Raw genomic sequence first — 23,832 nt, 5'->3', positions numbered from 1 at the left:
CAATAAAAGTGTGCCTTTTCTTTTTCCACCATACTTAAAAAAGTAATGCTGTGACTTTTACCAAATCTCTATTTTCAGTCACCCAATTCTTCTAAGCTTGGTTTCTTAATATAAAAGAATTATTTTTACTTTTACTTTTCATATAATGCACGTGTTTGATTGTCTTGTAAAATTAAAATTAAGTTAAGATAATTTAATTTTGATAAAAAGGAAATTTAATAATTTAACAAAATTAAATGTAATTTAATATAATTTAATAAAATGAGTTGGACTCCAATATTATATGCGGGTTTAAAAATATAAGTTTATATAAAAAATTTTAAACCCTATGATGAGTAAGATTAGAGATTTGTTATATAAAATATAAAACAAAGTCTTCTTTTTTGCTTACACAAAAACATTAAAATCTCATTCATTGGAGAGGTATGTAAAAAAGAATGAGGACTATCTTAATTAGTATATTGAATTTTGACGTTTAATTTATTTAACATTATTTTTACTATAAAACTATGTATCAAGGATTAACTTTAAAAAAAATCATGTAATAAGAATCAAGCCCCTTTTTGCATTCTAATTCTTAATAGAATAGACCTTGAATTAATATAATTTAATTATACATAAAATTTCATAGTATGCTCCTTTTACATGTACCAAAAAATTAATGTATTTTTGAAATATTTATTTCATATAACTAAACTAAAAATAGCAAAAAAAAAAAGACTCTAAAATTAAGGTTGTTCTATTGGACAATTAAACAATTTGATCATTCGCAATAACATCAAAATAATTATAAATAATAAATTCAAGAATCTACTACCTAGTCACTTCCAAATTTACAGATTCCTTGTAAGGTAAAGACAGATATAAAAATATATATATTGATCCGCGATATTATTAAAAGAGGTCAATGAAAACGGTTAAATATTAGATTATGAGACTGTTAAATATTATAATATTTATCTTAAAATATCATAATGGGAATGCCTACAGGATCGATCACATTGTTGTCTAACTGCACATAGATAAAATATCTACTTGTAATAATCAATGTACTAGATGGGAGCTGGTTCCTGCTGACAAAATATACTTGCAGAATGGAATAAAATATATATATATATATATTATTATTCCATATGGTTTGACTATTGCAATAACTCTTCAATTTTCATAGAAATCTACGTACCTTCATATGAAGTGTAATAAGTCTGTAACTGTTGTTTTAACCAAGATTGATCAAATTGAAATACATGACGGCACTGTTATTGGCAAATTGGTTTTGTATATTTGATAAGAAAACAAAGTTGAAGATGCATACTACGTGTTGAATTGAGCTTCTCAAAGAATCAACAAAAAAAATAAAGAAATTCGCTTTGTTGTCATGCCACGCTATATTTAACATATGTTTTGATGCTTTCTAAGGGGATATCTGATCGATTACAGATCAAAATTTCAATTAATTTGAAGTCCTGGATTTAAATGGGAGATGACCATCTTTTATATGTTGCGTAGTTTCTTCAAGGGTTAAGGAGAAAAAAGCGTTTAAAGCATATTTCACTTGTTAGAAACGAAGGAAGCGATGAAAAGAGTAATAGTATCCTGGATAATTAGAAATAAAGCTTCATTAAAGTTTAAAATGCCAAACCAATGGTTGCTGACAGCTGTAAGATTAGATGTTCAAAGTATTTTGGCTGGCTTTGCCTGCATGGACATGGTGGCCCTAAAATAGTTCAAAACGTACGCCACATACATACCCATAATGAATATGACATCTATACAAGCTTAACCTAAATTCCTTCTCATCTTTTACCGCCTGATTTAAGTTCAAGTAGCCATATTTTGAGTATGTGGTTCAAAAGAAACCATAATGACACATGTACGCATGATTCAATCTGACCCAAATCAGAAAAAAAAAAAAAATACTGATGTACCATTATCACATCAAACATTAATTGGCAAATGATCAAATGTACGGAATCTCGGTGATTCACATCCAATAACCAGTACATCATCATTCTCTTAATTCATTCAGTAGTTAGCACATGGAACTTGTTTTCAAATATTTTTCCAAAATTAAGCAATGGGAATGGTTTTTCCGGTACATATTTGCAATTATAGTTGCGAAAAACATCATATCGAATCTAACAGCTGACGGTGCATTTGTCCACAACCCAGATTACTCTTAAATGTGCAAAAATCATTCTTGTTTTCTAGGATAGGATAGGAAAGGAAAGATGCTTTCAAACTTCTTTTTCATGATTACTCTTAAATATTCTCAATCTCAAAAATTATATTTCAAATACATAATCTTTGAAAAAAAATTTAAGCTATTCAAAAAATTTTAAATAAATTTTTATTTTTTATGTATTAAATCAAATCTCCGTATTTTTATTTTGAATTAAATAAACTCTTATAACTAATAGTTAACTAATTGTCATTAGTTAAAATGATTTTTTGTCACTTTATATCTATGCGTTACTAACATGAAAGATGAAAATACTCAATAATCAAGTCATCATACCACATCATCATCATTATGGCACATCAGTATATCACATTAATATCACGTTACATAATATAACAAGCGATATTTTGATTAACAATAATTACTCAATCATTAATTATAAGGATTTATTTTGATAAAATAAAAATATAAAAATTTAATTGAAAGTAATAAAAGAATAAAAGGTCTATTTAAATTTTTCTAAATAATTCAAAAAGTTTTTGACTTTACCTAGTAATTGTTACTTTTCTTAAAAGGTTTGAGATTTAAAATTTGAACCTTCTCTTCTTCAAATGGTAAAAAAAAAAAAAAACCCTTCTCTTCTTTTTTAAACCTCTTTATATATACTCCAAAAACTATATTTAAAATTAATTCATTAATTGCATGCGTAAGATCCATTGTAGAATATTATTAAAATAAAAGAGAGAACCACTAAGACAGAGAAGTTAATTTTTAAACAATGTTTCTATTTTTAATAATATGGATTTTATCGTAAAGGGTACATCTTCTTGTTTGGTCCATTTAAAGTATACATGGCAAATTATAAGTCCATGTGAAGGTCTCTTTGAAGCCTATTACAAATTTTTGATATAAAAAATGATATTTAATATTTGTTCACTAGTGCCCTTCACGTGGGATACTATTGGGCTCATAAAAGAAGGTTGAATTTTGACCTGCAAGTAATCAAGTATGCAAACCACCTCTTCTTCTTAATTTCTAGTAGGTGAAGACAATTGTGTAATACTTCAAAAGATGATATAAGTATTCTTTTTCCTTTGAAAAAAATCAATTTCGGAGGTCTCATAATTGAACACGAAGATCAAATGCTGCCACTCATTTCTCAACAAGCTAGTAAGATTTCATTACTTCAAAGTACACCATGTGTATGGGCCAAAAAAAAAAAGTAGACCATTAATTTCGTTAGGTCTAGATGGATTTGCTGTTGAGCTAATTTGATTACTAAATGATATATTATATTTTATTTATTAAAATAATAATAGTAATAGAAAAGTGTTAATCTCTTGGACAATGAATTGAGGAACTGTTTGTATATGGTAGTGTTCTTCAAATCGATATTCTCACATTCCTCACCTAAAAGCTAACTGGATTTTATGTTCAGACAGTCAAGATTATTGGTTCTAGAGCTTTGATAAGATTTATATAGATATCACCGTGATGGGTTCTCTAAACATTTGTCCTTTCACACAAAGACAGAAAAGTATTAATAGGTAAGATATTGTTCGGCCTCAAGAACATGTTTGACCAGGCGCTGTATGTATATTTGATTACATAAGATATAATGAAATGTCAAAAAGAAAAAAGAAAATTATTTTCTATCATATATGTTAAGATAATTGTAGTTAGAATATTGTTATGATATACAAACTGAAAATTAATTATGAGAAAAATTATTAGTAAAGTAAGAAAGATTTTATTTAATTGTGTATTTATAAATGTAGTGAGGGGTTTATTTACAAATCAATAATTCGTTAAATTTTAATTTTAATATAATTTAATCTATATTTAAGTCTACATATATAATCAAATCTAAGAGTTCAAATCAGATTATACTTCTTGTATTTAGCCTGTTGCACTATTTAAGTTGGTCTGAATTTCTTGAGTTATAACATAATAGACATTTACACATATATTCATAACACTTCTATTTCAATGTTCATTGTATTAAGAATATGCCTAATTAAACTTTACTAAGAAAAACCTAACGGAAAAAATTCTTTTTAAGAATATGTTTTTAAAATACTGTCTTATTAAAAACCTTACCAAGAAAAACTTAATAGGAAAAACCTTGAAAAAAGAAAAGAGTACAGTGTGTACTTTACTCCCTTGATGACTGCATTATTTAAGATCTTTAAAACAGTGCATTCTAATCGTTATACCAATTTTTCAAATGTTGTTGTAAAAAGGCTTTGATAAATAAATCTACTAGCTTGTCACTTGAACGAATTTATTGAACATTAATATCACTTTTTTCTTGAAGATCATGAGTGAAGGAGAATTTTGGTGAAATATGTTTTATTTTATGGCCTTTAATGTATCTTTTCTTTAACTGTGCTATGCAAGCAATATTATCCTTATATAACGTTGTTAGAATTTTTTTCTTGATTGACAATTCACATGTTTCTTGAATATTTTGAATTATATATCTTCACCAGACACATTCAATACCAATATCAAGAATTGTTAAAATTTCTACATGGTTAGAAGAAGTAACAACTATAGTTTATTTTACAAAATATTATGAAATAGTCGTACCTACATATGTGAATAAGTAACTTATTTGAGATCGAGTTTTGTGCGGATAAAATAAATATTCTACATTTGCATAATCAATTAAATTTGATTTTAAAACATTTAAGTAATATAAACCCATGTTAATTGTTCCTCGAAGATGTCAAAATATATGTTTAATTCCATTTCACTATCATTGAGTTGGAGAAGAACTATATGTTGTTAATAAATTTACAGCAAATGATATATCAAGTTGTGTATTGCTAATAAGATACATTAGTACTCTGATTACACTAAGATGTGTTACTTCAAGATTAAGAAGTTCTTTATCATTCTCACAAGGTTGGAAATAGTCCTTTTTCACATTTAATAACCTTACAACTATTGGTGAACTCAATTGATGTGCTTTGTCCACATAAAATCATTTTAGCACACTTGCTATATAATTTAATTGATAAATAAAAATTTCATTTGTCAAGTGTTCAATATGAAAATCTAAACAAAACTTTGTTTTTTCAAGGTCTTTCATCGCAAATTCTTTTCTTAAGTAACCCACCACTTTTGATAACTCTTCAAGAGTTCCAACAATATTCAAGTTATCAATAAAAATAGCAATTATGACAAATTTAGATCCAAATCTTTTTATAAAATATATAGATATATAGGATCATTATATAACTTTCTTTTAAAAAATATTCATTAAGATGATTATACCACATATGTTTAGATTGTTTTAATCCATATACATATTTATTTAATTTGATTGAATAAATTTCTTGAGAATTGTATATGTGTTTCAGGCAACTTAAATCCTTTAGAGATTTTCATAAATATAACGATATCAAGTGAGTCATATAAATAGACTGTAGCTACATTCATTAGATTCATTTCAATCTTATCATATATTGCTAAACTAACTAAATATAGAAATGTAATTGTATATACCATAAAATAAAATGTCTCTTCATAACCAATACTAGATTTTTAGGTAAAACCTTATACGACAAGCCGTGCTTTATATCTCATAATCTCATTTTTCTCATTTCATTTTCACACAAATACCTGTTTATATTCTATTGGCTTTACACCATTTGATGTATGGACTACAAGTTCAAAAACTTCATGTTTTGTAAGTACATTCAATTCCTCCTTGATTGCGTCTTTTCACATTGACCAATCATTTTTATGTCTATATTCTGCAATAGATGTATGATCAAAATCTTCATTTTCTTCCATAATATTGAATACTACATTATATGCAAGAATATTGTTGATATTTATTTCATTCTAGTTCCATCTTTTCCTGTTATGACATAATTTATTGATCTCTTTATTTTTAATGATTTTAGGTACCAAAGTTTCTTTTAGAATTTTGTTGATTATGTCAAGGATCTCTTTTAGATTTTCTATTTCTTATTTCTAACCATTTTATATATTTGCTCCTTTTCTTTTTCAAAGATTTTATCTTTGGAACCAATTGGTTTCCCATGCTTTTAGTGTGCCTTGACCTACAGGGACATAAATTCTAATAGGAGCATTTACAGTTGGTATATGAGATTTAGGTTTTTTTAGGTCAATAAATACATTTGGCGATTGATTTGCTATATTTTGCAAATGAATTATCTTTTTGAACTTCAAGTTCACATTAATTTGTGTGAGGATTACAACTAAATAATGATAATGCATTCTAAGAAATTTCTTTTTCCAATTACTTATTTTCTTTCCCTTAATGTTGAAAACTCTATTTTATCAAAATGACAATCGACAAATCTTACTATGAATAAATCTCCTATTAATGGTTTTAGATATTTAATTATAGATGAAGATTTGTATCCAACATGTATTCCTAACCTCATTAGAGGACCCATCTTTATGCGTTGTAATAGAGCAATGAGACATATATTGCACATCCAAAAATTCTTAGATAGGAAATATTTGATCTCTAACCATAAACTAATTGTAGATAGGAGAATTTATGATAACTCGTTGGCATGATATGTATAAATGCTGCTATATGCAAAATGGCATTACCCCTAAGCAAAAATAGTGAGTTTAATTTTTTATAAGCAATGATCTTGCAATTAGTTAGAAGTATTTAATAAATGATTTTGCTAGATCATTTTGAGTATGAACATGAGCAACATGTTGTTTACATTTATTCTAACTAATATGCATTATTCATTAAAGGCTTGAGATATAAATTCACTAGTATCATCAAGATGAATAATTTTGATTGCATAATCAAGAAAATGTGCTCGCAAATGAATTATTAGGCGAGTAATCTTACAAATGCCAAATTACAAGTTAATAATAAGCACACATGTAACCATCTCAACGATGCATTGATTAAAATAATAAAATATCTAAATGATCCACATGGTGAATGTATGGATCCACTTATATCACCCAGAATACGTTTAAAAAATGTAAGAAATTTAATCTTAAGTTTAACTAGTGATGGTTTTATAATTAATTTACCTTAAGAACAAGCAACACATGAGAATTCATCAAATTGAAAAATCTTATGGTTTTTCAATGGATGACCACATGAATTTTCAATCATTTTTCATATCATTATTGATCCGGGATGACCCAACTGGTCATGCCAAACATTAAAATCATTAGTAAACTTCTAGTTTTCTGTAGCATGAGTTTCAATGATTCTAATTTTTGTGTAATACAATCCAGAGGATAAAGCAGATAATTTTTTTCAATATACATTTTTTACTCAAGATAATAGATGTAATATAAAGGAATTAAATGTCTTTTTCATTTGTTGTTTCAATATGATATCCGTTCAAACTAATATCTTTAAAAGTTAATAATTTTTTTTGAGACTTAATATAAAATAATACATCCTTTATTATGAACTTTGTTCCTCCAAGTAATAAAATATTGCTCTTTCAGAGCCTTCAATTAATCTTGTACTATAGATAAATATCAATATTTGTCTTCAATAAATAAAATGTATATAATAAAAAACTTACAAGTTAACATAAAAGGACATTAAATACATAATTTATTATTAAAACACATAATAAGAATATATCATTTAAATATAATGAGAACATATAAAAACATATTTATAATAAAGCTATATTAAAACATACTAACAAACTTTTAAAAAATTTCATTCTTCAAGGTAGACAAAAAATCAACAACATCCTAATGTGTTAACTTAATTTGGCCATGGTTAAAATCATCTTAAACAAAATTTGTTTTGATATATTTTTTTCTTTTAGCTTCCAGTAATGCTTGATAAAGTTTAACAAGATGTTTTGATATATAACAAATACATGACCAATGGCCTTTCATGCCACAACAATAACAGACATTTTCTATATTCTTTTTATTTTGTTCACTTATATCTTTTTCTTATATCTCTTCATTACTCATCCATTTTTGGTGGGTAAAAGTATCCATCCACTTGAAGTGGATTGGGTAAAGGCATCTATCTACTTCTAATGGGTAAAGTTATCCATCCATTTTTTTATGGATAAAGTTATCCATTCACTTCTGCTAGATAAAGGTATCAATTTATCTCTTATGAGTAAATGTATTCTCAAAATAGTAATTAGTGTAACCACCATGGTTGAAATTATTATGGTGACCTCTTCCACGTCCATAACCATAATTATTAAATTATATTGCATTTATTTTAGGGAATAAACAAAGTTCATGATTTTTTATTAGTAGCTTGTTATTTTGCTCAACCATAAAAAGATATGAAATCCAAAACAAAATGTATTTTCAAATTGCCCAAAGTATAATATTTTCTACTTGTTATAGAAATAGATATCATACAAAGTCAATTTCATATGTTCAATTCAAAATGTCTTATGCAAAATCTCATAGTATTAAATATAGATTTATATATATTGAGCAAAATTATAGTTAGATATCAAAGGTATCATATATAATTATACATATTTCAAAAAAATCATATTTAATAAATAATATTCCAAAACTAGAACAAAGATATCATAAATAATTATACATATTTTCATGCTCAACTTAATTTAATAAATCAAGAGACAAAAATGATAAATATCATATGAAAACAAAATTCATATTAAGGCTGATTTTCAAAGAATGAAAATATCAAAGAGATATCAAGTCATTTACCTGATTTGCTAAAATTAAAAATCAAAGACAAACCATTAAAATGCTTTTGAAACTTGGAGATGATGAAAACTAAACAATACTAAAACTTGAGAGATTAGAGAATCATATTGATAACATGTTATGAAATATAAACGGAAAATCAATTGTGAGAGAAAAGTATTAGTAAAATAAGAAAGATCTTATTCAAGTGTGTATTTACAAATGTAGTGAGATACCTGTTTATAGGCTAATAACTCCTTAAATCTTAATTTAAATCCAATTTAATCTACATCCAAATCTAGATATACATAATCAAATTTAAGAGTTTAAATCAGATTATACTTCTTGTGTATAGCTTGTTACGTTGTTTGATTTGGTCTGAACTTCTTAAGTCATAACATAATGAACATTCACACATATATTCGTAACAAATACAATTTAATTAGTTAAATTACATCTATTGACTACTTAGCTAGTTAAACTACAATAGTTTTTTTTTCAAAAAAAGACAAACTACAATAGTATTAATTAGTTAGAGTTAAACTATAAATAAGATTAACTTTATATATACATATGTCTCTTTCACCTTTGAAACAAAAATACACAATTTTAGAATACAAGAATTTTCTTTTGGTAACACGGTGTTAGAGCCACTTTGGATGTTCAAAATCCTTATTTCACGTGCTCCAAGTGTTGATAACTCTTAGGTGGCGTTTGATATTTTACAATGCAAAATGATTACAGGTAATGTGATTACAAATAATGTGATTGTAAGCAATGTGATTGTAAAGAAAATAACATTACAGTGTTTGATATACAAGCGAAATAATAATTAAAATGTAGGGAAGATAACATTGTAGCGTTTGGTTTACAAGTACTTTGTTGGAAATGTCATGTTAATTTTCAAAATTATCCCTATTTATTAAAATACAAGTTTAATATACTTTTATTTTTATTGTTAATTTTTATATAATATAATCTCTTAGATATATTTTTAATGTCATATATTTTATTTTTATTTTTTATTATAATCTTATATATTTTATTTTCATTTCTNATTTTAATTTCTGATTCTTATATTATATATTTTATTTTAATTTTTTATTTTAATTATAATATTACAAAATGTTTTTAACAAAATAATAAAGTTGAAGGGTAAAAATCTCTTTAATAATATTGCAGAGTGCAATGTAATGTGATTGTATTAGTTTTGGATTGCAATCACATTACATCTCTTTGCTGTAATATAATTGCATTACAATCTAACATTGCAGTGATCTGTTGCAAAACAAACACTGTAATGTAATTTAATTGAACGCATTACAGGAAATGTACTTCCACTTTTCTCGTACCAAATGCTACTTTATCTAATTCACCAGTTAAATTACATAATTTAACCACTTTTCTCGTACCACATTAACCACATGTTTTGCCATGTCAACTTTTCTTTTGCATCTGCCACGTGTTTGGTCATGTGTTTTGTCACATATTTTGCTATATGTTTTGTCACATGTTTTATTACATATTTTGTCATGTATTCTATTATATATTTTGCCACAACTATACTTTCGTAAGACTGTTGTTTTTGCTCGTTTTGAATTCCTAATTTCAATTTTGGTTTTTATTTATGCTAATTTTGATTGTAAGGTGAAAAAACATGAAATATTCAGGTCAACTGCAACCATTTTGACAAAAAACAACTACAATTTATTGGTTTAAGAATAAAAAGGTTTCTGATTGGATGAAAACATTATCATACTATCACTAAGACTGTCATTCAACCACTAGTTGATTTCAAGACCAAGTTTTCAAACTCAAGTTCACATCTACCATACCACCTTGAGTTTGAAGAAGGTGTTAAGTTAATTATACATATTTAGTGTTACAAATAGAATACTATACTATTTGCTAGTTAGCGAGTTAGCTTACATTGGTTGGTCAATTAGTTAGTTAGACTATTATACTGTGAGGTTGTTAGATTTAGGTTATGAATAAAATAAGTTATATATACACCTCATTTACCTTTGTAACAAAATACACAATTTAGCAATAATATTAGCTAATTAGTTAGTTAGATTATAATGGTTGGTTAATTAGCTAGTTAAACTACAATATTGTTAATTGGTTAGATTATGGATAAAATTAATATATATATATATATACACACACACACACACTTTTCATTTATCTTTCTCACAAAATATACATTTTTAAAATACAAAATTTTTCTTTTTATAATAACACAAACAATACAGGAAATGATTTTATTAATGGTTAATCCATGTCAACATATGCCATTTTTAATTAAATCATGAAAATTTAAATTATTTATTGTACATGATACGTGATTATTGAATGGTGAGTAGTATAGCAATGCACAATAATGTTATTTGAAAAAACTTAGGATGTAACTTGACATGGATGGATGGTCTCATAGAATCCAACATAGAATTATTAATTCTTAACCTCCAAGGGCCGATGTGCATTTTTATATATAAAAAATTAATAAATTAACACAATTAATTCAATGAATAAATGTTGGTTATATAAATTACTGGTAAAATCAAAAATTAAAAAAAATGGGGGTGGATTAGTGAGTGGGCTAAGGTAAAAAATTGAGGAAAGGGAAGTCGGAAATACAGGGGAGGTTGTGGGGAATTGAGTTTGAACAAAACCCACCTAAGACTCCACAAGTAGAGATAAATGTACTATCTACTTTTGGATGTTTCCTTAACTTCCTTGTCTCTTTGTCTTAATATAAGAAGATAATACCAATTGTATGGTCCTTGGGTTTGAAAAGAAAACAAAACCAAGTCTTGGAAGCATTTTGCAGAGCCTTCTTGCAATTTCCACGCTTACCCCACTAGGAAACAAAACTGAGGGCACTGTTTGTCTTTGTTAGGGCATGTTTGGCTTTATCTATCCTTTGGGAATATTAAAAGGGGCTTTGAGAGGCCGGCCCCTGATTCCCTATCCACCTAATGCAAAGACAAAAGCAATTAAAGTTGGCTAGTTTTTAGAGAGGAAAATTTATTAGAGGGGAAACTAAGGAAAGTAAAGACAAAAAGCCTAAGAGAAAAAAGAAGAGCTAGTTAAAAAAGAAAGGCTCTACTTCTCATAAAATTCCATATTCCACTGAAAGAGGCAACGACAACAAATCATAAGACGACAAAACCTTCCCTCACGCATTGTCGACGACGTTGCCATGGGCAAAGCAGACCCTCCCCTCTCCCTTCCAAAACTCTCAGCTTTTAATTGAGCTTTTGAACCCATTTTTCACTGTCCTGTTATTCATAAACCAGACTCCACAGAAAAAAAAAAAAGAAAGAAAGAAAAGGAAAGGCTTTGTTCAAAGTGAGCTTGAAAAGGTTCAAATCTTGGGAAATTTTATGTGCTTTCATCTGGGTTCTTGATCAATTGCAAAACCCAGTAAGGATTTGGCTCAACCCTTCCTTTTCTGTTGTTCTGAGCCGGTCTTTTGTTTTCTTCTTTCTCTGCTATAAATGTTGCACTTTTTTTTTCTTGAATTATTACGAATTGATGATATATCTATTACTTTCATGAACTTGTCTTTTGGAAGAATTCATCTTTCATTTTTTTCCGAAAGACAATTGGGGGTTGTGTGCTTTTTTTGTTAGATCCTATCCCTTCCATTTGTTAGACCTGTTAATCCTTTTCTCTTTGGATATTTGGTCTGATGCATTTGTTAGACTTCTAAATCCTCAGGTTCTTTTGGCATTAAAATACTCTTGATTCTGGTTTTGTTTCGGTCAAATCTTGTGAATAACTGTCTTCTTATACTTCCAGTTCATGCAACTTTGAATATTGCTGGGATTTGATATTTTCTCTTTAGAACTTTTCTTAGCATTCATAGTATTTGGGCAATTATAATCTTGCTTTGCTTCTTGATTCCAACAACTTCTGGGCATTTCCTTTAACATTATCAATGTTCCAAGACGAATCATCGTCTGTAACATCATCACCTCTCCAAGTGTTCTCCATGATGTCACTCTCACCTAACTTAGGATCACCATATCCATGGCTTAGAGAGCTAAAATCTGAAGAAAGGGGTTTATATTTGATACATTTATTGCTCACTTGTGCTAATCATGTAGCAACCGGGAGCCTTGAAAATGCAAATATTGCCCTTGAGCAAATATCCCAACTTGCTTCTCCTGATGGTGATACTATGCAACGAATGGCTGCATACTTTACTGAGGCGCTTGCTGATAGAATCCTCAAAGCCTGGCCTGGTCTTCACAAAGCCCTCAATTCCACAAGGATAACTTTGGTTTCAGAAGAAGTCCTTGTTGGGAAACTGTTTTTTGAGATGTTCCCGTTTTTGAAGGTGGCCTTTGTTCTTACCAACCAAGCCATAATCGAAGCAATGGAGGGTGAGAAAATGGTTCATATAATTGATCTCAATGCAGCTGAACCTGCACAATGGATTGCACTTATTCAAGCTTTGAGTGCAAGGCCAGAAGGGCCACCCCATTTGAGAATTACTGGGATTCATCAACAGAAAGAGGTCTTGGATCAAATGGCTTATAGATTGACTGAAGAAGCTGAGAAATTAGACATCCCATTTCAGTTTAATCCCATTGTTAGCAAATTAGAGAATCTTGACATTGAGCAGTTGCGTGTTAAAACTGGGGAGGCTCTGGCAATCAGCTCTGTTCTCCAACTGCACTCCCTTTTGGCTTCTGACGATGAACTCCTTCGGAAGAAATCGCTGTTAGCATCAAAGAATTTGAATGGAATTCACTTGCAAAGATCCCTCCAAATGAACCAGAGCACTTTAGGAGAGTTGCTTGAAAAAGATGTGGTTAATGGATATAGCCCTAGCCCTGATTCAGGCTCTTCATCACCGCTGTCCTCAACTTCTTCAGTGAAGGTAGATAGCTTTCTTAATGCATTGTGGGGTTTGTCACCTAAACTCATGGTGGTAACAGAACAAGATTCTAATCATAATGGATCTACTCTAATGGAGAGGCTATTAGAATCTCTTTACTCTTATGCAGCATTGTTTGATTGTTTGGAGTCTACTGTCTCAAGAGCATCTTTGGAGAGACTTAAAGTGGAGAAGATGCTGTTTGGTGAGGAAATAAAGAACATAATAGCCTGTGAAGGAGCTGAGAGGAAGGAGAGACATGAAAAGCTTGAGAAGTGGATCCAAAGGCTTGATTTGGCCAGCTTTGGAAACGTTCCTTTGAGTTACTATGGCATGTTGCAGGCGAGGAGATTGCTGCAGGGTTATAACTGTGATGGGTATAAAATGAAGGAAGAGAATGGGTGCGTAGTAATTTGCTGGCAAGATCGACCGCTATTCTCAATATCAGCTTGGAGGTGTAGGAAGTGAAATAGGGAAACATGTACTTTCCTGGTATCTGAGTTTTTACTTTCATTTTATCAAATGAAATTGAAAGGATTTTGTTAATCTTTTAGTGCATACCATTAGAATGATTAGAAAGCTGCCGGATATGCTCCATAGTCTTAGGTGAAATTCCCCTGGAAATTTTACATTTAGTTTTTCATCTAAAGACAAATCATGTACAGTTAGTTATCATGCTCTCTGTCTCTCTCTCCGCCTGATGAAATGAAAGATTGATGAGAGGTCCAAATTTAAATGATCATTGAACCAGGATGCTTTAAACTAGACATTCTTTTCAGAATTATTACTATGCAATATGAGCCTGCAGCTTCTGCCCTTAATCTCTCCTACAGCTATAGCCTCTATTGCTCAAAACTGATTCCATTTTGCTTTCCCCTCCAAGCATTCTATACCAATTAAATAAGTTGTTCGCCCAAGTGCCGGAATTATGGCTTCTTTGTTCTTTACCAGTTCTGCTACTCAGTTCCTAGTAACAAAAAATTCTCTTCCATACCAGGATTATCTAATGGGTGCACGTGCGTACGTGTCAGTTCTTTTTTTTTTTCTTATTCTAACTTACATGATGGTTAATAACACAAATCTATTTTTCTTAAGTGGAATTATGTAAGATATTATTCGTATCCGATCATTTGACTTAATAATTAGTTCATGCTTTGTCTGCCTAATTCCCCCATCCCCCATAATAAAATAAGATTGCCATTTGCCACCTATAAGTTGTGGTCTGAGACTATGGTTCACGGGAGTTCATGTTTCCGAGAAGGGTGGTGAAGAGCGGCCTTTTTTCATTCCTTGTTGCAGTTTGTGTAAACTATAATCTCACGGGTTTACCTCGTAGGCAGGGAATTTGTTTACAATTCAGAGTGGCTTAGTGTGGTCCATTAACGAAATACAATATTATGGTATCGTAAACTTCAAACTCAAAGAGGCTGCTCTTATATTTGTTTTAACTGCCAGGCGAACACAGTCTGACTCTCCAATCGAGTGAAACAAGCTTTGGTCTTTTCTTAGAGTTGCTCTTTAACCACTGTCCCTTCTCATTGGCATCTACACCATTGCCGTATGAAGTTTTTGAAACATAACAGGCTTCATTGGGCTGAACCTGGGAGGTCTAATTAACCACTAAGCCTCTCAACTCAAGCCCTAAAATCCAATTTAAATGAATGCAAAAGTTTTTTATTGATTCAAACAATAAGTTCCGATTTTAAAATCTTAATCAAAGCCCAATCCGATTCTAACCAGCCTAACTGGATAGCTCGACCTGGTTGTTAAGGATCAAGTATAAATTTGCTTAAAAAGATTATTCGTTGTTTTATGAGAACCGAATTTTCAGAAGAATGAAAAGAAAATGTACAATTTAGGCAGAGTATATCACAAGAAACAAATCCAAAAGTCAATAATTCTTAGCTAGTGAAAGACAGTCATACTTCCACATTGGGTCCTCTGAGGGAGTTGTTGGCCACATGCTCCTGCCACATAAATCAGCTTTTCCATGCTGATGGTTTGCTCAATTTCCTTGGTGATGAGCTTGCATGTGCATTTCATCCCAATAGAGTTTAGAGCCCCGTAACATTCAGCCGATGCTGCAACTCTTGGCTTATCTTTCTCTATGAAATTCAGGTATCCGAAAAATGCCCCTTAACCCCACCAATTTCCACACACTTCTTGGCCTAGGACCTGCCTGCTTCCCCCCAAGATTAGCAGCTCAGTCACCATTATCAAGGCCATGCACTTAGTTGTGCAACTTGCCATATTCCTTCTCCTTTCCCTCAAAATCTTTGGTGCTGCTTTTTGGCCAGATTCCAATATATTGATTGATTGAGGAAAGCTCTAGAAGGGAAGGAAGTGACGATATAAAGATGATAAGAAAGCCCAATTGTTAATTTTGGGTAGGGAACAGTAAAGTCAATGGTCTGACCATTAGCAGGTCAGTTGGGGGATTTTGATTTCATAAGAAATTGGCTACATCTTGCATTCAGATCACCTTCAAACCTCTTTTGTGGGTTGAGAGCTTATCGGTATTATATATTATGGATCTATAAGTTAGTTGGCAATTTCTTAACCATTCATTACCCAATGTACTTGAGTACATTTTGGTTAGAGAAAATAAGACTAATGTAGATCAAGTCCTTTAAAAGAAAATAAAAGCTGATCTTGAATTCTAGGACAGTAATCAATGCATTTTGGTTCTATATTTACTCAAATGATAGCTACTTACATAGATCCCTCCATGGAGGTAACTGAGGCTTTCATTTGGACATAAATTGTGATAATAGTTCTGTCTCTATGTTCTTCTGTTTGTTTCAAGAGAATCCTTGGTATGCCTTGTTCCATGTTGCTGCTCGATCTGTCCCTTTGTTGTTGCTTTCAACCAGTATTCTGGAAATTATCTAACAAATTTGTTTTTTATGTTGGCTGTATCCCTTTCGTATATATCAATGAATCACCACCAAAAAGAGAAAAAGTTGTGATGGAATTCTGAATATTCACTGCATGAATTGAATACAATGATGAGACTTCATAATTTATGAAACATTACAAAACAATCCTCTATCCGTTACAAACAGATACTAAACCTGCCTAATCATTCATTTCAGTTTCAAACTGCAACTCCAATGGCATATCGGAGAATCCTAAATGTCGCCTTTTATAAATACAAGCCATTTTCAGTGCAAGAGGCCCATTTGGCATAAATTAGGATATTCCTTAAACAGGGATGTTACAAAATCAGGGGATTTTGTTTGCCAGAAATTTTAGATGTAGCAGGGTTTACAGTTTCGGTGTAAGAAAGATCAATGTCACCAATCTCCACATTTTCACATGGGACACCGCTGCTGCACGCAAGTTTTCCTGCAATTTGTGTTGCTCAAGGCCCCCGATTGTCGTTCTTAAAAGCCAACATCGCTCATCTTAACGCGCTATGAAGCTTGATGACAAAAGAAAAATAACAATCATTTATAGAATTTGTGATGCTCTTCTATATATTTATAAGGTAAAAACCATCCAAAATTTTAAAATTTTACCATAATTCAGTTCAAATGTAGTAGATTTCAAAATGAATATCTCGTCACATATAATCAACTTGACGGGTTTAATAAATCTTTTAGCTAAGTCATCAATACCTTTAAAATAATGAAATCATATTGTAAACTATGACAGAGGAAGAGAGGTGGTCGATTTGGCGGTCGCCACTCCTTAGTTTTTAATTTTTATTTTTTATTTTTATGTGTATAAGATTTAAAATATCTAATTTTGCCATCCCTATAAAAATAAAATGAGTTTGTTTGGAGTAGTTTATGAAACTTAAATTAACCTTCAAAGGTCTAGGTTCAATTCCTTCTATATTCAAATTTTAAAATTATTTTTCTTGTTCTTTTTTTTTCTCCATTTTTCCTTCCTTTTTTTCTTTTCTCCTTTATAATATTAATGGACTATGAGTATACTTGTGATGGGAAACAATGGCGGAGTCAATGATAAAGTGCAGGGGTTTTTGATGCCTGATTTTTGTGGTTTGTTGTGCTGTTTTTCTTTTTTTTATTTTAAATAGCATATTTATTAGTATTGAGAAATAACGTGTCATTCTAAGTCTCAGGGTAGGAGATTTCCTATCACCTAAGGATTTGGTATGAACAAAGAAAACCTGTACAGTTACAAAAACCAATTACCACTCAAAAAATTATTAACGATTTATCTCAAAATCCTATTTAGCTGATTCAAAAAATAAATTACAACTTACTGCCCTTAAAACAAAAACTTGGGCACAAATCAGTTTATAAAAATACCCATGTCCACCTAATGAAACAATTATAATTACAAAAGTACATTCCTACATATTCCTATCGCAAATCACAAGGGCCATTTCTTTGCAATCATTTTGCTCACATCATGTGCAATATCACAAGTCCCTACAAGCTCTCCAAGAATCATGTCTTCCAAACACACACACACGGACAGCAAAAAACTCAGCCTTATGACTCTCCTTTCAAGAACAGCAAAGGGACAATCAACACACGAACCGCAATATAATCACAGCCCAATAAACCACAAAAAGCAGGCATCCAAAACCCCTGCACTTTGTCATTGCCTCCGCCATTGTTTCCCATTACAAGTATGCTCATAAACCAATGAAGGCTGTGTTTTTAATGTGATTTGTGTGTTGAATGTCCCCTTACTGGTCTTTGAAAGGAGATTCATAAGGCTGAGTTATATGCTGTCCATGTGTGTGCTTTGAAGACATGATTCTTGGATAGCTTGCAGGGACTTGTGATATTGCACATGATGTGAGCAAAAGGATTGCAAAGAAATGGCTCTTGTGAATTGAAATAGGAATATGTGGGCAAGTGGTATTGTAATTATAATTGTTTGATCAGGTTTACATGGATATTATTTTGAACTGATCAAAGCCCAAGTTTTTGTTGTGGGGGCAGCAAGTAGTGATGTATCTTTTGAGGCAGTTAGATTGGATTTGGAGCAAAATCGCTTTTTGAGCAATAATTGTCTTTTGTAATTGTACAAGTTTTCTTTACTTATATTAGACTCTTACATCATAGAAAGTCTCTTGTCAATTAAACAAGAGACTTAGAACGGTATATCGATTTTCGAAACTAATAAATATGCTTTTTCATAAAAAAATTAGTTTTGAAAGGTTTTGAAAGAAAGTCACTTCTTACAAAAAAAAAAAAAATCCAAAATGTAAAACTTCCCTCGCCTGTTCTAAGCTGAAATATTTTGTGATAGTTGACCGTTGTTGCAAGCTGCATCTTATCATCATAGAACCAATCATTTAGAGTGGACAGTTTCAGAGAAATTTTAGAAAAGCATAGACTGTACGCAAGCGCTTCTCTATGCACCTGCTCTTTCCCCCGCCTGGTTTATTGTTTGAGATCAGAGAAACACTGTATATTCTTCACGATGGGCTTTCTTTTCTTGAAAGGAAGGTTCTGGCTTACCCAGTCTCCTCTTTGCTGGAAATTGGCAGGGTCTTCAACCATCCGCGTTGGCAGAGGTTCTAGCAGAGGACAACCTTTTAGCTCTTTTTGGCGTACTGGTTCTTTGGAGCTCGGTCTTAAAAATCCAAGAAGCCTCTCCTGCTCTGGCTTAAGGGAGGTTATACAAGCATTTATTGTAAGTTTCCAAATAAATTTTACTTTCGTGGCAGCGGAATGAAACCTAGCTAGGACCCAAAACTGCCATATTATCGGGCCCCAATATTTTGGTGCTATTTTGCTTGGTAGAATTAGTGTTGGGCCTATAAAAAGATTTATGAAGTGTGGAAAGATGAGAGTGAGGAAGGAATTAGGGATCAACCTACATTTCATTGTAATCACAAGGTTAGACAGAGATGAGAGAATTAGGGCTCTGTTCGAACGGCATGCATGCATGACCTTTATCTTTTTTTTTTATTGCTTTTTTTGTGACATATATTAAGTCATTTATAGAGAAAATTGTGAGAAATGTTTAACTTTGTAAGATCATTTTAAAATAGCTTTAATTTCAATTTTTTTCATGATTTGATAAAAATACTTTTGAAGCCATTTTAGATGAATTAAACTATTTATCACAATTTTTCCTTCTTGATTTCTCTCCTTCACAATTTTTTGAACATGACATGTAACAATATTATTTTTTAAACATGACATGTAACTTGGTTTTTATTTTTGTATTTCATTAAGAAATAAACTCTTGAAGTTAAATACCTTAAACATGGAGTGTAACAATTTTTTTTTCAACATGACATGTAATAATATTTTTTTTGGGTTTTCTGGGTTGGTCCTTTTGTCGGAGCTCTTGTAGCACCTACATACCACTAGTACATCCTAATGGCTGCAGCTATTAAGGCTTTGAGATCCTTCAGCAGCAACCCCACCAACAAAAAAAAAAAACAAAAGAAAAAAAAATAAAAGACTCATTGAAAACCAAAATAGCTTTGTCTCTACTTCTCTTGTTCTTTTTCTCTAGTTGTCTGTTTATGTGTGTGAGAGGATGATTATGATGATGACCCTTCTTTCTTCTTTTTCACCATTTTTTTTTATAAATTAAATTTTTTTGTTAGCTTTTGCACTTTTGTATCATTGAATATGAGGAGTTTTATTAAGGGTAATTTTCTTCAAAAATCTTTTCTCTTGATTAAAAACAGTTAAAATTAAAAAGAGAATTATTTTCAAAAACACTTTATTTTGAGGGTTAAAAAATTTGTCTCTCATACATATATATATATATATATATATATAAACACAGATATTTTTTGATAGAAATAGTATCAATAATTTAAATCTGGACCTTACATCTTGTGAAAGGAGGAAGTTTCCAGCTATATTGTTGTGTGTCAATCAAATTTTACCAAGTGTCATGAAATAATTAATTAATCAAACATTTTCAAAGAAGGCATAATGTTCGAAAAAGCCTTTAAATTAATTAAAAAATTCAAATAATCTCTTAATCTTTTGTTGCATTTAATATTTTATTTTGGATAAACCCCTTATAACTAATAGTTGATTAATTTTTATTAATTAAAATGCTACTTACCATTTTATATTCACATAACATTGATGTAACATTGATGTGAATGGAGAAAAATGTCACATGATCATGTCATTATATCACGTCATTATTAATTATAATATGTTAATATGACATGTTATCATTAATTATATTAATTATGACTTTTCAGTATGTTACATTAGCACCATGTGATATAGAATGACTAGTGATATTTTGATTAAGTCAACTATTACTTATAAAAAATAATTTGACTCAAAATAAAAGTATAAGTGCTTATTTGGTTCAAAAAATAAAAATATAAAAACTTGATTGAATATAATAAAAGAATAAAGACTTATTTAAATTTTCTTAAATAGTTTAAAATTTTTTATTATGCTTTCAAAGAACAACTTTTACATGATGAAGTAGTGTACTAAGATAGAGATACTATAATGCTATATTTCAGTCAACATATTGCCAAGTACATGGTGAAACTCTTCTATCTAGTTACGTTGATACACGGTGAATACGATATGCTGTGAAAAGCTTTTAATTACGTAGTTCCAATTGAAGCAAGATAAAGTATTCAAACCTTTAGACTTGCTACATCAAGCAAAAGATTTCCGATGGAATGAAGTCCGAAAATCGCTGTAAGACTTTTATGCACTTATAACTTTCTAAAAGCTAAAAAAAAAAAAAAAATTCTAAAAGCTATATATATGACTTTATTCAACTTAGGCTTAATTAATTTTGTGGTTGAAAAACCATGGTTGCGTCAAATTGGCCATTGAAATTGTCAGTTTTTTGCACGCCTCTTAATTAATTTGCTTACTATATAAACATGATGTCACTAAATTCTTCCATTGACATTTTTAGTAAGAAACTTTTTGGACAGAAAAGAAGTAGGAGAGGCAGGGTGGTGTGTTAGTTGTGTGAAAGAAAGGGATGGGGAGGAGAAAAATAAATTTGAAAAAAGAAAAAGAAAAAGAAAAAGAATGAGAACCAAGGAATTTGAAAATTAAAAATACGCACACATACCACTGATGTGTCAAATTCCTTCAAATTTTTTAACAGATGGATGATGCGTTAAACATTTCCAAACGGTCATGGATGATAAGCATGAGTTCTTTTGGCCATGGGTATTCAAACTAAACCCTAATTTCCCAAGAATTCATACCCGTTGGGTGAATTTCACTCAAATTAAAGCTGTTATATGCGACAGACAATCCGTTGATTTTGAGTAAGGTTAAAAATTAGCCGGATGCAAATGGAAAAATTAGAATAATTATAATAATTTTACTTTCAAGCGTGTAGTCTCGGTTTGAATGTGTTATTCGATTCTTTTTTTTTTTTTTTTATGATTACCTTGCAGGGCTTATGTCTTCATAATTTAGATATTAAAGTGGTTATATTCTTATGATGTTATCATGATCAAGTGTGATTTTCACATTTTGATTAATGATTTTATATTTGTTAAAGATCTTTTATATTAATAAAATCAATTGTTGATTGCGTAAAAAAATAAATATAAATGACACATACAAATGTGCTTTTAATTGTTCAATTTTGTTTATAATTATCTATTTCGCTTCCCCTCCAATTTCAATCTTCAAATATCAAACCACAGAGAAAGAACGAGGGAGAGATAGAATAATAGTAAACAAACAAACAAACAAACAAAATCTTCATTGGTTTCAGCTTTGAGAAACTGAAGCTTTCATGTAAAAACTAGCATAAATGGCATAAATGCAATATATGCCACAAACATTATTTATTCACTTATTCATATTCATTTTGCTAATAGAGTTTACAACTCTCATCAGCTCTCTTTTTATTTTTTGCAGGACCTCAAGCAGGTGGAACAGTGAAACCTAAAACAATCACACAAAACAAATAAGTATGAGAAAAACAAAAATTTATTCAAAATAAAAATCGAAGGAAAAACGTAAAACATAATCATGGGAATTTTCGAATAATCTAATGATAAATCTTACTTCCACATTTCATTCCAGGCTCAAGAGTCAAGCCACAGGTTCGAGCTACAAAGACCACCTTCTCCATACTAACAAGCTTCTCCACCTCTGGGGTAACAAGGTTGCAAAGGCATGGAATGTCGAGATCTTTCATCACATCACAGCAACCCTGGGATGGAGGGATTTCTGGCCCTGACACTTGAACATATTTGGAGCATTGGGATATAAGGCTCGGAATACTAGTTTTGCAGTCAGCTGAAACCCCGTGGTTTCCGAAAACCAGGGTTCCAGCAATTACCAAGATTGCCAAGGTCAAGAAACGGAAACTTGCAGAGGCCATTCGCTATGCCTTTTTCTCTGAAATTTTGTTGATGAAGGTCTGGTCTGGTTTAGTATAAATTGAGAGAGACTGGGGAATACTATGGTAACTTATTTGTTGCATCATATTTTAGGAAAATGACAAACAGATTGATGAGCATGTCCAGGTAAGTTTTTTTTCTTTCTGACAGAGTTATTTGTGCATGGTCACGAATGAGAGGTCACTTAAACTTTTCCTAGGTGGAGCAATAATTTCTTGTATTCCAATATTTGGCCTATGCTGATTCCTTCAGTTACGCTTTGATTTTTAGCTGACAAACTTGAACGAAAATCGTGAATCGAAACCCCCTGCCCTAGTTAGTGCCCCATTGGTGTCCCCTCTCTAATTTAATGCCAAGTGTTCTTTAATTGTTAATTGGGTTATAGAACGTTACTTAACAGTGTTAAATATTAACGGCACTAGGCTATTTTTTTTTTTAAAAAAAAAACCATGGCTGACGTTTCCATAATAGCAGTAATAAAAAAATCCATTAAAAGTATATCTCCAGCAAAGTAATTAGTGTAGCTTTTTATTAAAAGTATATTTCCAACAGCTTTTTACTGTGAAACGTGGTTCTTTAAAGGACTTCGGAAATTAATCAGATTCATTTGTTGGTCTTTAAACGTGGGTCTCCACCAAATTAAGCCACACTTTTTTTTTCTCATCAGTTTTCTTGGTATAAGTAATATTATTTTGAATCTTTTTCTTCTTTTTTTTTTATTTGCTATAAAGGATTTGTTTCAGTCCTCAACAACATGTTCTTGATCATTAGCTGTTG

At 30.5% G+C, this 23,832-nt stretch overlaps 2 protein-coding genes across 2 annotated transcripts; one reads left to right on the top strand and one right to left on the bottom strand.

Moving 5' to 3' along the window:
- On the top strand, positions 11,971 to 14,512 carry LOC18589932 (scarecrow-like protein 3). Its single transcript, XM_007015125.2, has one exon. It carries the CDS (start codon positions 12,801 to 12,803, stop codon positions 14,211 to 14,213), a length of 1,413 nt encoding a protein of 470 aa, XP_007015187.2. The 5' UTR covers positions 11,971 to 12,800; the 3' UTR covers positions 14,214 to 14,512.
- LOC18589930 lies at positions 22,558 to 23,104 on the bottom strand. The gene is made up of 2 exons (XM_007015123.2): positions 22,718 to 23,104; positions 22,558 to 22,594 (listed from the first exon to the last, which is right to left on the bottom strand). The coding sequence occupies exons 1-2, from the start codon at positions 23,034 to 23,036 to the stop codon at positions 22,572 to 22,574; spliced, it is 342 nt and encodes a 113-aa protein (XP_007015185.1). The 5' UTR covers positions 23,037 to 23,104; the 3' UTR covers positions 22,558 to 22,571.

The sequence above is a fragment of the Theobroma cacao genome, chromosome 9, assembly GCF_000208745.1.
Source record: "Theobroma cacao cultivar B97-61/B2 chromosome 9, Criollo_cocoa_genome_V2, whole genome shotgun sequence".
Classification (NCBI taxonomy): Eukaryota; Viridiplantae; Streptophyta; class Magnoliopsida; order Malvales; family Malvaceae; genus Theobroma; species Theobroma cacao.
The sequence above is the reverse complement of the archived record's forward strand: the minus strand, read 5'-3'. Positions and strand labels throughout refer to the sequence as shown.